The 14,690-nt window shown below is 33.9% G+C and overlaps 1 protein-coding gene across 9 annotated transcripts in view; it reads right to left on the bottom strand.

The window, feature by feature from the left end:
- Positions 1 to 14,690, bottom strand: part of EEA1 (early endosome antigen 1) — a 160,149-nt gene that overhangs the window by 42,774 nt on the left and 102,685 nt on the right. For all 9 annotated transcript variants that reach the window (XR_013521953.1, XR_013521952.1, XM_078337018.1 and 6 more), the window contains 5 exons: positions 11,206 to 11,409; positions 8,174 to 8,374; positions 5,082 to 5,195; positions 3,357 to 3,512; positions 1,080 to 1,219 (listed from right to left, as the gene is read on the bottom strand). Coding sequence is in view for 7 of the 9 variants with exons in the window: in XM_078337018.1 (XP_078193144.1) it covers positions 1,080 to 1,219; positions 3,357 to 3,512; positions 5,082 to 5,195; positions 8,174 to 8,374; positions 11,206 to 11,409 (815 nt within the window). In the remaining 2 variants the exon portion in view is untranslated. The remainder of the gene's footprint in view (positions 1 to 1,079; positions 1,220 to 3,356; positions 3,513 to 5,081; positions 5,196 to 8,173; positions 8,375 to 11,205; positions 11,410 to 14,690) is intronic.

The raw sequence follows: 14,690 nt of genomic DNA, 5'->3' as shown, positions 1-14,690 counted from the left end.
CTAATCAAAATCCAATAGCTTTATTTGTAGAAATGGACAAGTTAATACAAAAATGTATATGGAAAAGCAATGAACTTACAAGAGTCAAGACAATCTTGAAGAATAATAAAGTTGAAGATACATTTAATATATACCATCATATGGTATATTAAAATTTTTTATGGTTATTTTTATGTGTTACACCACACAAACTTAGCTACATTTATGATTTTCAATATAATTATATTATATTAGGTAATATGACATTAGGTACCAATACCATGATACTGGTGTCAGGGTACCATGTGGTTGTCTACAGGAAAAGGATAGGGAAGGTACTGACTAGAAGGGCAAGTGAAAAAACTCCAGGAGTGATGACAATGTCCTATATGGGGCTGTGGCTAGATGCATAGATACACAGAATACACACTTATTAAAACTCAAAGTACATATGTAAAATCTGTGCATTTATGTGTGAATTTCACCTCAATAACAAAAAAAAGAAGTACACTGGTATTTGTGTTTCCTTTGTTTTCATAAGCATAGACAATCTGCCAGAATGCATCACATAGCTGAGGTCATTTTTTTTTGTGAGACAAAGTATCACTTTTTCACCCAAGCTGGAGTGCAGTGGTGACAGCTTTGACCTCCCGGGCTCAAGCAATCTTGCTATGCTACCCAGGCTGACAAGATCACTTCTTATGAGAAATAATACATTCCCTGCTTGGTATAGCTAGAAGTCTAACTACTTTTGAGTACTACATAAATACTCCTGCATTTTTAATTTTACATTAATTTATTCAAATTTGCGAACACTTCAAAACAATTGGTTTGCTCCAGAAAAATAAGCAGCTTATCATTGTTGAAAACACATGACCCAAAGTTTGTAAAACTAAGTTTTCAGTCCTTTGTAGTGAAATTTTACCATATTATGATGGCTTTATTTTTTCATTCATATTAACATCAGCAATTTATAAAATCAACACAAATATTTAATAAATCTTTAAGCACTACAATAGCAAAATTTAAATCTGAAGGAAATTTCAATACTTAGTTTATTACCTTTTCCCTTAATTTATAAGTAAAATGGTTTAGCTTACATTTCTTTCTCCATTTCAAGTTGTTTACTCAATTCTGTGGCTCTAAGCTCTAAATCTGTGTTCAGCTGTCTTTGTCGTTGTAGATCTTGCAAAGTCTGCTCCTTGCTTGCTTTAACTTCGAGACTATCAGCTTCTAGTTTCTATGGAAGAAACATGGTATGGCAGCCATTTTAATATTAGTAATTAGCAATCCATTATTAAATATTATAACATTTTGGTTTATATTCAAATAGGTATGAAATACACAAAAATAAACATCAAATATTTATTATAATATAAAACACATTCTGAAACCATTACTAAGGAGGTTATTTATTTTAAAATCTTTCAGAAGACCCAGCAGAAGGCTTTATACATAATAGGTACCCGCTAAGTGCTAATGTTTAAAATTAATTCTTGTCTGAGCACAATGGCTCATGCCTGTAATCCCAGCACCTTGGGAGGCAGAGGCAGGCAGATCACTTGAGGTCAGGAGTTCGATACCAGCCTGGCCAAGATGATGAAACCCCATCTCTACTAAAAATAAAAATAAAAATACAAAAATTAGCTGGGCATGGTAGTCCACACCTGTAGTCCCAGCTACTCAGGAGGCAGAGGCAGAAGAATGGCTTGAACTTGGGAGGTAGAGGTTGCAGTGAGCTGAGGCTACACCACTCCACTCCAGCCTGGGCAACAGAAGGAGACTCCATCTCAAACAAACAAACAAACAAACAAACAAACCAATTCTGAATAAAATAATCAACTTAAAAGAAACATAAATAGTTATTAACTCCATAAAAGTTGTTAACTCAAGCATGAAAAAATAAGTTAACAGGTTCACTCATGTATTCACTTAAAATATATTATTTTTATAGTCATAGTTAAAAACACTGATGTAATTACAAGATATTTAAAACTAAAATGAAGTTCTCATATACTCCTTCTCATTAACACCTCTTGATCCAAAATATAAAGTCAATTAAATTCCTCATTTTGCTTCTTTAATCTCTTGGACTAGATAACATTGTTGTTCTTCAGAATATAGTTTGCATCTCATATATATACATGTAATTATGTTTGTATTTTTACAAATTTACAACATCAAACTGTTAAAATTCAGTTTGTAAAGCTTTACACAATACTTGCACAGTGGTAGTGATTTTGCATAATAAATATTTTATGAATCGATTGGTACCTGTAGCCCTTACCATTGACCTACACTGAAAATACTCATTAAGTAAAAGGTATTTGATGTAGCTATTCTACATGTCTATATGAAAAATATAAAATACTCTATAAAATGATAATTACAAAGTATTAGAGCTGATCATCACAATAAACACTCAGTTCTAAATAACCACTATTTTTTAAAAGGTACCCAAATAGAATTCTCATTAGATACTTTTCAGTAAAATAATACTTGTTATTTTTAACCATGCCTAAAGTACTTTGAGTTTGCTATTATCATTTGCCATAAAGAAAAGAAAAAGGAACGTATAAACAGAATTGTAATTCTTCTCTCATATTATATTGATATGTATGTACATATATACATTTCATGACTCTACAATCATACACATATGCTTCACCTGGTTGTGGAAGTATAAGTTACATATATATAGTAACTTGAGAAGTTTCTGTTTAACTGATAGTAGCTCAAGTTTTTAAAATTTATTTTTTGTTTTTATTTTTTTATTTTTAGCCAAAGGCATTTAAGAAGCAAGTGGCTCTAGTTTTAAGGACAAAAACCTGAGGTCAAATCCTTCTGAGATGTCTAATCATTTCATCTCTTCAGTAAATCATTCACTTGGAGTTTTGTTAAAGTAAGATGCAGTTTACCACGGTCTCAATGTGTTATTAAATTAGAGGCAAAATTGAAAGGGTATGAAGTTTTAAAAAGGAAAAAGACTACCATATCTGAAATGTGATATTGGAAGAAGTTGGTAGGAGATAGAAGAATGAAGGATTAGAAGAGACTTCACAACAAAAAATTGGTAAGTTCTTTGTAATTGTAGAGTAGATCCCTGGTTAGTTGTCTTTAGAAAAAGTAACACATTACAATGGAATCAGTATATATGTTGACTGTCGTTTATAAAAGACACTCATTAAGAAAGAAATTAAAAATAAAGATAGAATTCAAAATTAAGACATGAAAAATTACAAGTAATTTTTTAAACATTTTATACCACAACTTCACCTTTCTTTGTTAATTAAAAATGTTTGATTCCATGTGGGTCATGAGATTCCACTGCTGCTGAAGTAGAAAATAAGACTAAATTCAACTTCGTTTATACGAACCTTAATTTGACCTTCTAGCTCTTCGATTTTCTGTTCTAAAGAGAGACATTTTTCTTTATATTCTTTAAGATGACTTTCCAGCTGACTGCAATGTTCTTGCTTGTCTTGTAACTTTGCAGTGACCTGATCCAACTGAGTAGTAATCTTATTTAACTCCTTTAGAAAAGCACAATTGAAGAAAACTTTGGTAAGGTTTAGTATATTGTAGTGCCCAAATGTTCAAAGAAAAATTGAAAATACTAATTTTAGTAAAAAAAAATTTGGAGTAAGATCTCAGATAAGTCTAATGATATTTCAGAGGCTATACTTACCTATCAATATAAAGGACATGAACTAAATTCTTATGTAGTCTAAGATACTAAGTTTATATGTATAACAGTTTAATAGCTTTTCAATCTTTAAGAAGAATTATTTTAGGAACCAAAGATACAATAGAATATTAGCCAGGCTAACTATAAAGTAACACACTCATATTATAATTAAATATTTTCAACATTCAAAGCACCATTTTTTTGAAGTATTTTTTTAAAATATTACAGTGATTACATCTATGAGGCTTGTTCAATTCATCCGGAATATCCAGTTGCACAAAAAGAACAAAATAAAAATTACTACCAAATCTACTATATACCAAAAGTAGGATATATACCAAATTTAAGAACAAACATTCCATTTAAATAGGACTGTAGTAAAGGGTGAATATAGAAAACTGTTTCTTAAGTTGATGTACTTCTCTGTGTGTATTTTTTTGTTTTTGTTTTTTAAATAGACTAATAAGGCTGGGCACAGTGGCTCACTCCTGTAATCCCAGCACTTTGGGAGGCTGAGGTGGATCACCTGAGGTCAGGAGTTCGAGACCAGCCCGACCAACATGGTGAAACCCCACCTCTATTAAAAATACAGAATTAGCTGGGTGCAGTGGCCCATGCCTATAATCCAGCTACCTGAGAGGTTGAGGCAGGAGAATTGCTTGAACCTGGAAGGTGAAGGTTGCAGTGAGCCGAGATCGCACCATTGAACTCCAGCCTGGGCAACATGAGCAAAACTCTGTCTCAAAAAAAAAAAAAAAGTGGGAAGGCCAATAACTAATATTACTCCCTGAATAACAAGTAAATTTTAAAAATTCCTACCGGTAAAAGCTAAGAAAAATCTACCAGCAACATTCACCTTGACCTTAGAGTAGAATGCTTCTATTCTATCAGAGTATTGAGAAAAGTTACTTTTGTATTCCCTCCAGCTCCTCCTTTCTTCCTATTCCCAAGAAAAGAGTAACTTTAATAACTGAGGTAGAATATATAGTGTTCTTTTCCTGCTTCTAATGGCAGGTACATCTGGGTCATGGTCCAGCCTACCTACTAAAAACAAGTGTGGAGGTCTGCCCTTCCAATCACCAACACTTGAAGGGATGAGGCAACAATTCAAAAGTTAGGAGTAAATGTTTCTGCTCTACAGCAACATCTAGGCTAGAGGAGAATGACAGTATCAAGAAGCCGAACCACAGCTGCATACTAGTAGAGCTTTATCAAAAACAAAGCTGATATTTTTATCTCCATCTAGCTGACCCCCACCTTTACTACTCAACTGGTTCTGAACTCATGGAGAAATTAAGGGGGATAAGCAAGTCTATCACAAAATTATATAAAACTGAGTATCGTCTTTACATTTGCAATTTGTTTATCTACCAAAGCACTGGGTTACAGTATGAAATTGCATCAGTTTCCCTACCTGCTGTTTATCTTGTAATGCATTTTGAGCTGTGTCCAAATGATTCTGAAGATCGGCTCTTTGAGCAGTTTTTGCTGCTTCTGCTGATAGCAATAGTTCAGTTTTGGCTTTAATCTGTAACAACATTTACAAATTATTTAATTTATATTTAGTTCTTGATTTCCTTTTGCTTGAATGCACACTGCTTTTGTGATTAAACAATTTAAAAATTAAGTCAGGCCAGGCATGGTGGCAGGCACCTGTAATCCCAGCTACTTGGGAGGCTGAAGCAGGAGAATCGCTTGAACCCAGGAGGCAGAGGTTGCAGTGAGCCAAGATCGCACCTCTGCACTCCAGCCTGGGCCACAGAGTGAGACTCCGTCTAAAATCACACACACACACACACACACACACACACACACACACACACACGGAAAAAGAAAAAATATACTTTTGTCCAGAAAAAGGCCACTGTATCTTTCAGAAGGGACTATCTGAAAGTTTACCACTCTTATAATAAAGTAAATAACCATACCCCCCAAAAAATGATGACTCCAAAGATAATCAATAATTACAGAATTCAATGACTCAAAACAGCCAGACAACTGGCACTTTGTAAAATTCAGTATTCCCTGATAATTTCTCACTTAAAGGGTTTTACTTTTGATGCTTAGAGTCAAAATATTAAACATAAAAAATTCTAGGCTTTCAACAACAGGCTTTCAATAAAAATCAAACAAGCAAACAGATCTATCTTAGTTACTCAAAAGTAACACTTTTAAGTGGTTGAATACCTTTAGTACAACTCACCTCGAATAAGAAAAGCAAAAAATAAAAATATATATGTAAAAACACATATTTAAAATTAACATTTTGAGACAACAGAAAATTGGGGGGAACATTCTTTTAGCTGGTTGAAGAGAGGGTCAATGAACATAAGAAATCTGAAATTTACATTGTATGCATGATTACAAGCTGAAGGAAATATTCAAATAATTTTTTCTCAATACCTAAATACTTAATTTTCACAGAAATAATAGTTACATCAAGGTATATACATCTACACTGATTTAAAGGTGAAACTAAAGAAATCTTCCCTTTAAATAATACATAGTAATTCTATATTGATGAATATATAGCATAGACTATGAACTTATTTTTGCAAAAGTCAGCTTTGTTTACATATGGCATTTCATCTATCGGAGGAACCAAAAATTCATGAAATATTTTAACATATGATAACTACTCATGATCTTTTTTATACAGCATGCTTCAGCTAATGTGATACATATATATTTCAAAGTCATGTTGCATATAAAGAAAGTTTGGGGGAAATTAAATAATTGCTCCATGGTTTGCCTCATTTTAGAAAGGCTTCTGATGGGGGCGGGAAATGTGCCTATTCATATAGCCAGCCCCTCTGCTTACTTTTTTATAGGCAAGTACCTAAAAGTACCAACTGCTACAAGGCTACATTTGTTGCAACTTTGGCATTAGAAGTTTTTATAAGCAAGTACCTAAAAGTACCAATTGCTACAAAGCTACAATTGTTACAACTTTTGCATTAAAGCCCTCAAAACAGTGAAAATAGTGAAGTGCCCTCACACATGGGCATAATAATTTACCCTGATGCTGTCCTGATCATGCATACAAGGAAGTACCTTAGAAGGGATCAAAAGGTATATTATAGAACTTAAAACTGAGAAACAGCTTAAAAGCCTCATTTATATAGTTAAAGAGATACTCCAGGAAAACAACATTATCTTAACAGTTAAGCTACAGCTGGCTACAGCTAATACCCCTTGGCTAAGCAGTTTTGGTTGACATTCATTTATTAATAATATCACTTAAAGCACTAGAGTCCTAATTCTCAAAAGAAAAGTAAGGCCATAGCTCCTACTTTATGAATTAACACTAGGTTCACAAAGAAGTTAAAGCTGTTTTGAAAGAAGCCTCAAAAACTTAAAAATATCTACAGGTAACACTTTTCAAAAAGTAATGGCAAAGAAGAGATTATTGTCAAGGATAATGGGAGCAATGACAGTAACAAAAAAATAAGCTGTTCTCATTGTTGAAACTAGTTCTGAAATAAATAGCAGTGGAAGGGCAATCTTGTAAAGGAAAGGATCCTACAATGCAGAAAGAATCAAAGACTGGCCTAACACATTAGTTCATCCACATTGTCTCTAGACTCCCATTTCCTCCCCATGTCCCTGCCCTTTACACTGGACATTGACATATCAGTTTATCTATCATATAACTCATCTAACAAATAATTTTTTAAAGTGTATTCTCTCCAAGTTCTAATACGTATGCCAGTTATATTATTTTATTATATTCCTGATTTCCAGTGGCATCCTTCTCTTAAAATAAAATCAAGGCCTGAACTATTTCTACACATTTATCTTCTATGGCACAGAATAAGAAATCAATAGTAAGAATGGAGAATAACAGTTACCTATTATACAAGTAAGACTAACCATGAAGTTCACAAATGATAACAAAAAATTATGTCTTACTGCTCACCCTATGATTGACTCATTGAGCAAGACTGCTATATAGACTTCTGAAAGAATATGGTACCATGTAGGGGAATTTTTTTTTTTAATCAGAAGTCAGACCTTTAAAGGAAGATTTTAAAAATCAAAGTAAAAAAATATTTAACATAGAAATCTAATGGTATAGTATCGAACTAATTTGAACTTCAAAAACAATAATGACATGATCAAAACAAAGAAAAGCTAAAAGATTTAGTGATTTCAGCAGGTGTAGCTTGAGGAGAGAAACAGAAACAGAGAGGGAGACAGAGAGAGACAGAAAGGTACAGCGAGAGCCTGAGAGCAAGAGCCAGAGCCAGAGCCAGAGAGAGACAGAAGGAGAGCAAGAGGGTGAGGAGAGAGGAAGAGTGAAAGGAAGGCAGAAGGGAGAAGGGAGGGAGATAGAGAGAGAGGGCAAACAGGAAAGTTCAAAAAATTGTCTAGATATAGTCTTTATCTAATTCCTATTTCAAATTTTTTCCTATTACTATGCAAGGCAAAAAGAGATAGAAACAGAATTTAAAATATTTGATGGCTAAAACTCATGCTTTACACAAACATTAAATTTAATGTTACCTGTATGTCAAGCTGGGAGACCTTCTCCTTGCTTTCATTTAACTGACTATTTAATTCATTGACACTGGTTTCTAAGGAAAGGACACGGTCTTGCGCAGCTCTAAGATGTGCCTTCTGCTCTTGTACCTGGTCATGCAAATCTTCCTGGGCTTGTTTATGGCTTTCTGACTGATTCTTCAGCTTCTCTGTTAGTTGAGTTACCTATTATACAAGTAAGACTAATCATGAAGTTTACAAATGATATAACAAAAAATTCAGAAACCTAAATTTAAGAACCATGAGAATGTTAAACTTCTTTATGATAGTTTATCTCAAAATTTTTCAAGCAAAATTATTTTCTTTTCCAAATATCTCAAATACCAAGAAATAACATTAAATTCAGACATTACTTTTAAAATAATCTTTGAGTTGTAACTTACATAAAATTTATTCAATTTAAGTTGTACAATTTGAGATTTGATGAATGTATATACTCATTTAACCAGCCATCACTACAATAAAGATAAAGAATATTTCCATTATCCCAAAATGTTTCCTCATGCCCTTCTGCAGTCATTCCTCCCATCCCATCTCTAGCTCCAGCCAATCACTGATCTGATTAAATAACAAGATTTCTTTATATATTCTGGGCATTTCTGAATTGTCAGATACATGTATTGCAAATGTTTTCTCCCGTTCTATCTTATGGCTTTTATTTTCATAATGGTATCTTTTGAAGAGCCTACTTTTTTAAAAAAAATTTTAGATGAAATCCAAGTCATTTGATATTTCTTTGAAGTACCTTGCTTTGAATTCACCAAGGTTTTTGTATCTGTAGGCTCATATTTTTAATAAAAAATTACATGTTTTTCACTTGAAATACAGAAATAATTTTACAAATTAAAACTTTTTTAGCCATTGTTTCTATCTTCTCCCTCTCCACCCTTCTGTGACATTAATTGTACTTACGCTAGCTTGTATAATACTATCTCATGGGTCGCTAAGACACTGTTTTTTCCCCAGCCTTTTTCCCTCTGTACTCCATTGTGAACAGTTTCAATCGGCTTTCATGTTCACTGATACTGTTTTCTACTTGCTTAATCTATTAAGTATATCCAATAAAACTTTCATTTCACATTATTTTTGTTTTATCTCTATAAGTTTCACTTTTTTTTTTTTTTAAGAGACAGAATCTCACTCTGTCATCCAGGCTGGAGTACAACAGCACAGAGGTAGTGCACTCCTGGGCTCAAGGGATCCTTTCAGTTCAGCCTCCAGAGTCGCTGGGATTACAGGCACAAGTTACTGCACCCAGCCATTTCTACTTCTGTCTCCATCATTACAGATGTTTGTTCCTATCCACAAGCATATTAAAGAGTTTTAAAGTACTTGTCTGATGACTCCATCATCTCTCACTTCAGGGTCTGTTCCCAATGAATACTTTCTCTCCTGGTCATGGCTCACATTGTTTCTGTTTCTTCACATGTCTAGCAATCATTTACTATTTATTGTGACCACTCTCGATTTTGTTGTCTTCTTTCAAAGAATGTTGAGTTTTGTCCCAGTGTGTATTTAATATATTTGTGATTCTACTGGATCCTTTTAAGGCTTATTTTTGTACTTTTAAGGTCAGATGTATGGCAGCTTTTACTCTAGGGATAGTTTAGCCTTACTCCTCTCCTAGGGTATGACACTTCTGGTGTGTCTACTGAATACTCCAAGTGTTGAGTTGCATCATTCTTCTGACTGGCTGGAACTTGAACATCTCCCAGCCCTGTGTAAGCACTAGTAATTTTTCAGCCTGCAGCTCCTTGATAGTATTCACTTTCTGGCCTCATAGAATCCCACTTTACAAGTACAAAGACAAAACCTTCAAGTAGATTCCTAAGCAGATTTCTGAAGCTTTTTCTCTGTACTGCTCCATCTTTTCTGGTATCCTACCCTCCAAATTTGAGCTGCCTTAAACTCCCTGAACTTCAGTCTCTCAATTTAATTTAATTTCTCATATCCTCAGTTCAATAAGACCACTGGGCTTTTTCTTAGATTCCCCCAATCTGAGCCACAGTCTGGAAAATGTCTCTGGGTCCAAAGTTAGAATGGTCAAAGAGTTCTTTCAGGGATCACAGTCCTGCACTGCCTATGTCTGAAAACAGTGGTTTTGTACATTTTTTCCACTTTTCTTTATTTATGGCAGAAAGGCTAAATAGGTTTCAACTATCCCAATATGGCCAGAAAACAGAAGTAGATTTTAATCTATTCTTTAAAATAAACAGATGACTTCCTGACCATATTTATATGATAAGCAACGCCAAGTTGTAAACAACTAAAAACTAACCTAAAGAATTCCTCAAAATTAGCTTAGAAATTTGGGGGCAGGGGGAGAATCTGTTATATTCTAATTCTAAAGTTAGAAAAGTCATATGGCCTTCTGATACTTTGTTTTAAATGTTTTCTCATTTAGATAATAACTTATTACACAATTCTTCCCCAAAAAAACTATAACTTCTTTTTTGTTTGAAAATACATTGATCTAAATTTTATAAACTTTTCTTAAACTACATTTTAATGTTGGAACATTAAGGCAACTTATGAAAATTATTATTGGCTATACATTATTCAAAGACATACACTTTACCAAAATATATATGTTAATCAATACACAATAAAAACTAACACTTGATTAATACCTTTAATTTACTATTACATTTCATTATTCATTTTATTTAATATCAAAAATACCATTAGGCAAGTATGCACTATTAATATCTCTGTTTTTCCAGTGAGCTAGCAATGTAAAATGATTTACTCATAGTCACACTAACTTACATCCAGGGACATGAACTGAGACATTTTCCTTTGTCAAATCATGTTAACTATCACTACAACCTGTAACCTACCTCTTAAGATACATGAGATGCTATTTGTCAAAAAATACATAACATTTAAAATGTGCTAAAAAGAGAGAAAAGGAAGAATAATTTAAAATAAGCATTTAGGAAGACTTAGAGAGATAGAAGTAAATTTTAGAGGTACAGTATATTTTACAAGCTTACTTGCTCCTGTAATGTATGGTTTTTTTCTTGTAACTGGTTAAGAACAGCAGTCTCTCCTTCACCAGCCTGAATTTTTGCATAAAGATCTTCTCTTTCCTTTTCTAGTAATGAAATATTTTCTTTGCTCTTCTGTAGCAAAGCTTCAAGGTTCTGGATCTTTTGGTCCTTATCACCAATTTGACGTAGTACTTGTTCCAAATCATTCTGTAAAGAATTGAAAACTACTGCTTTAAGGATAGAGAACTTAAGTTATTCCTCAAACATAAAATGACTAATAATAAATTCTATCATTCAGATTCTCAGTCCTACTTTTTTAAACTATTACATTTTAAAATGATAAATTTAGTTAATTAGAACTACATATTTAATAATATAAATCTATATCATTATAAGCTAGAATTGAACAAAAAACTCTCAACTAACCACATTCTTTTTTTTAACACTTTAATCCTACCTCCTCCTACTCCTCTTTTTCTGACCCATTTCAGACACATGAGACCCATCATTCCTTAATCTCACACTAGGCACACTCCTACCTGGAAGCCTTTGTACTGTTTGTTCCTTCTACCTGGAACTCTTCCCCAACAGAGTCACATAGTCTACTCCACCTCCAAATGTTTGCTCAAACATCACCTGCTTAATTAGGATGACTCTGACCATTACATTTAAAATTTCAGCCTTTCCCAATACTCCCTATCTTGATTATAATTTTCTTTCCATAGTGCTTACTTTCCAACACACTAAATAATTTGCTTATTTTTCATGCTATTCCTCATTCCAACCACCCCCTATTAAAATGTATGCTCTACAAAGTCAGGATTTTTGTGTCTTAGTCATTGAGGTACCCAAGATATCTGACACATATGTTCTAAAAAAGTCATTTGAATGAATAGAAAAATAAATGATTCCACTCTAAATCACATACATGCCCAGGCTCACTTCAACACCCCAAAAGAACTCTTCTATTGATACAGCAAGGGATCCCTCTTCTTTTACTTCCACACCACTCTGCTGACACAGAGCCAGCAACCATGTGGTACTCTCATGATTTGTGCCAATATTAAAAGATTTGAGATCACTTACTTGCAAGCATACTTCTCATCCTTCTAAGCTTTGGTCAAATGACGAAGGCAACCAACCCTCTCTGCTCTGTCTCTGTTCCTGTCACTGACAGATAACTCCTCTCTCCACATTCCACTAATCTGGAATCAGAATTCCCTGCCTAAGCTTCTTTCCACAAAAGTCACTTTGAGGGAAGGAAACATCACATACTTGGGCCTGTCAGGGGGTGGGGGAGCAAAGGGAAGGAAAGCATTAAAACAAAGACTTAATGTACATGGGGCTTAAAACCTAGAAGATGGGTTGATGGGTGCAGCAAATCATCTTGGCACATGTGTAGCTATGTAACAAACCTGCCCATTCTGCAAATATATCCCACTGCTCAAAGCATTTAAAAAAAAAAGTCACTCTGCTTCCAAGTCTTAACTGAAATTCGGTTCTCCTTTACAGATGCCAATTCTCCCTCATCCCTCACCTTGCTCTGGTCAGTAAGGCCTATTCCACTGAGCAAGTAGAGGAGGGTAACCTTTTCCTAGTGTTTCACTGCCATTACTCTCTCCTTCATGTGAAAGCTTTGTGCTGCCCTGGAGAATAAGCCATTTACTTATTCTACTCTCTACTTTTTGTTGCTATCATCTATAAATCCCTACCTCATTCACTGAAGACTTGAGACCTGATTTAGTCTTTCTCTCAATCCCAATTTCTGCCAATTTCCTGGGAAATACAAAATACATAGAGAATTAAGAGCATAGCCTCAACATTCATAACATCTTAATTCCTGGACCTTTATTCATTCCACATTTCACTCACTCATATAGGCTTTGTAACCACCTGAAATTCTTCTAGCTAGAAATTTCTATCCTACTCTATGACCACAACTGTCTTCCAATTTAATGACCTAATTTCTGTTCTTCAATGTCACAGACCTCAATTTCCTTCTAGCATATTCAGCATATGCCTAGCTTCTCTTCCTGAACCTTCTATATAGACATGAATCAACCTTAACCATTCTTTCAACCACATTGTCTGTTTCCTCTCACCCAAAAATTTCCAAGAGCCACCCCCAAAAAGCCCAATTCTCTACTCCTATACTTCTAAGCACTGTTAAGAGTAACATCACAAAACTCCATAGATTGGTGCTACTACAAATTTCTGGTTCCAGTTTCAAGCTCCATCACAGAATATGTTCAGAATTATCTTGTTAATCATTTTATTTGAATGAGTTCCTCATCCTCAAACATTCCCCTCAATAACTACTTAAAAAATTCCATATTCTCTCTACATTCTCAATCTCTGCTTGCCTGATATTCAGCTATTACTATCTCCAACTTTATCAAGAAACATGAGAGTTTAAGGAAGGATCAATCCTGATTTTCCAAAAATAGATAATTTTATATGAAATTATATAATTATATACACACAATTAATTAGAATTATATATTTAATAACATAAATCTATAATATTATGAGTAGAATTTAACAAAAAACCTTAAGTAACCACATTTTTTCTAATGCTCTAAACTTATTTCCTACTACTACTCTTCTGATCCATATCAGATATATAAGACAGATATAGATACACATATATACATATAACTATATATAAATATAATTATATATAGATATATGGAGCTATGTATACATACCTTACACCATATTTACCTCCTTTCCTCAAGCTTCAGCCAATGGGCCCCATTTCACCCTCCCCCATTGTATCAGTAACATTGTAGCTTCTGAACAACACCTTATTCCCTCAGTCACCTCTTCCCCAATACCCTATGAATCCTTTTGTCCTAGAATATAAACATGTCTAGGTCTCTTATTCTCAAAAACACTCCCTAGGACACATCCCCCTCCAGTTTCTGCCCAGTCTTTAAACAACTGACATTTAAATTTCAAAAATGATTTATATTTACATTCCTAATTCCCTCATCTCTCATTTACTCACTAATCAACAATCAGATTTTCATCTTTATTACTTTACTGAAATTATGTTTAGCAAGGTTATCAATTTACTTAATTGCTTAATCTAGTTGGTATTTTTCATTCATCATACTGAGCATCACCACCACACACACCCATATTTGAAGGTGCTGATTACCCCTAACTTTCAACTCTTCCTATTCCTTTGGCTTCCACTCTGCAGGTTCTTCTTAATTACTCTGATCTTGGGCTGCTCTTCTACCCAGTCATCCCTTGCTGGTGTTTCTCAGAAGTCTTATGTTACCAATTATCAATTTTTTTCACTATACTCTCTCTCTGGCTGATCACATCTACTCTAATAATTCCATTTACTTCATATATGCTGATGTCTCAGTTAATATATATATAGCATGATTCCCTCCTCCAAGCTTTAAATTAATATTAAATACATCACTCTGGTGCCTCATGACACGTCCCAAACTGAACTTATCACATTCCCTTAT

This window comes from Callithrix jacchus, chromosome 9, assembly GCF_049354715.1.
Source record: "Callithrix jacchus isolate 240 chromosome 9, calJac240_pri, whole genome shotgun sequence".
Classification (NCBI taxonomy): domain Eukaryota; kingdom Metazoa; phylum Chordata; class Mammalia; order Primates; family Cebidae; genus Callithrix; species Callithrix jacchus.
This window is presented reverse-complemented; position numbering and strand designations above follow the sequence as displayed.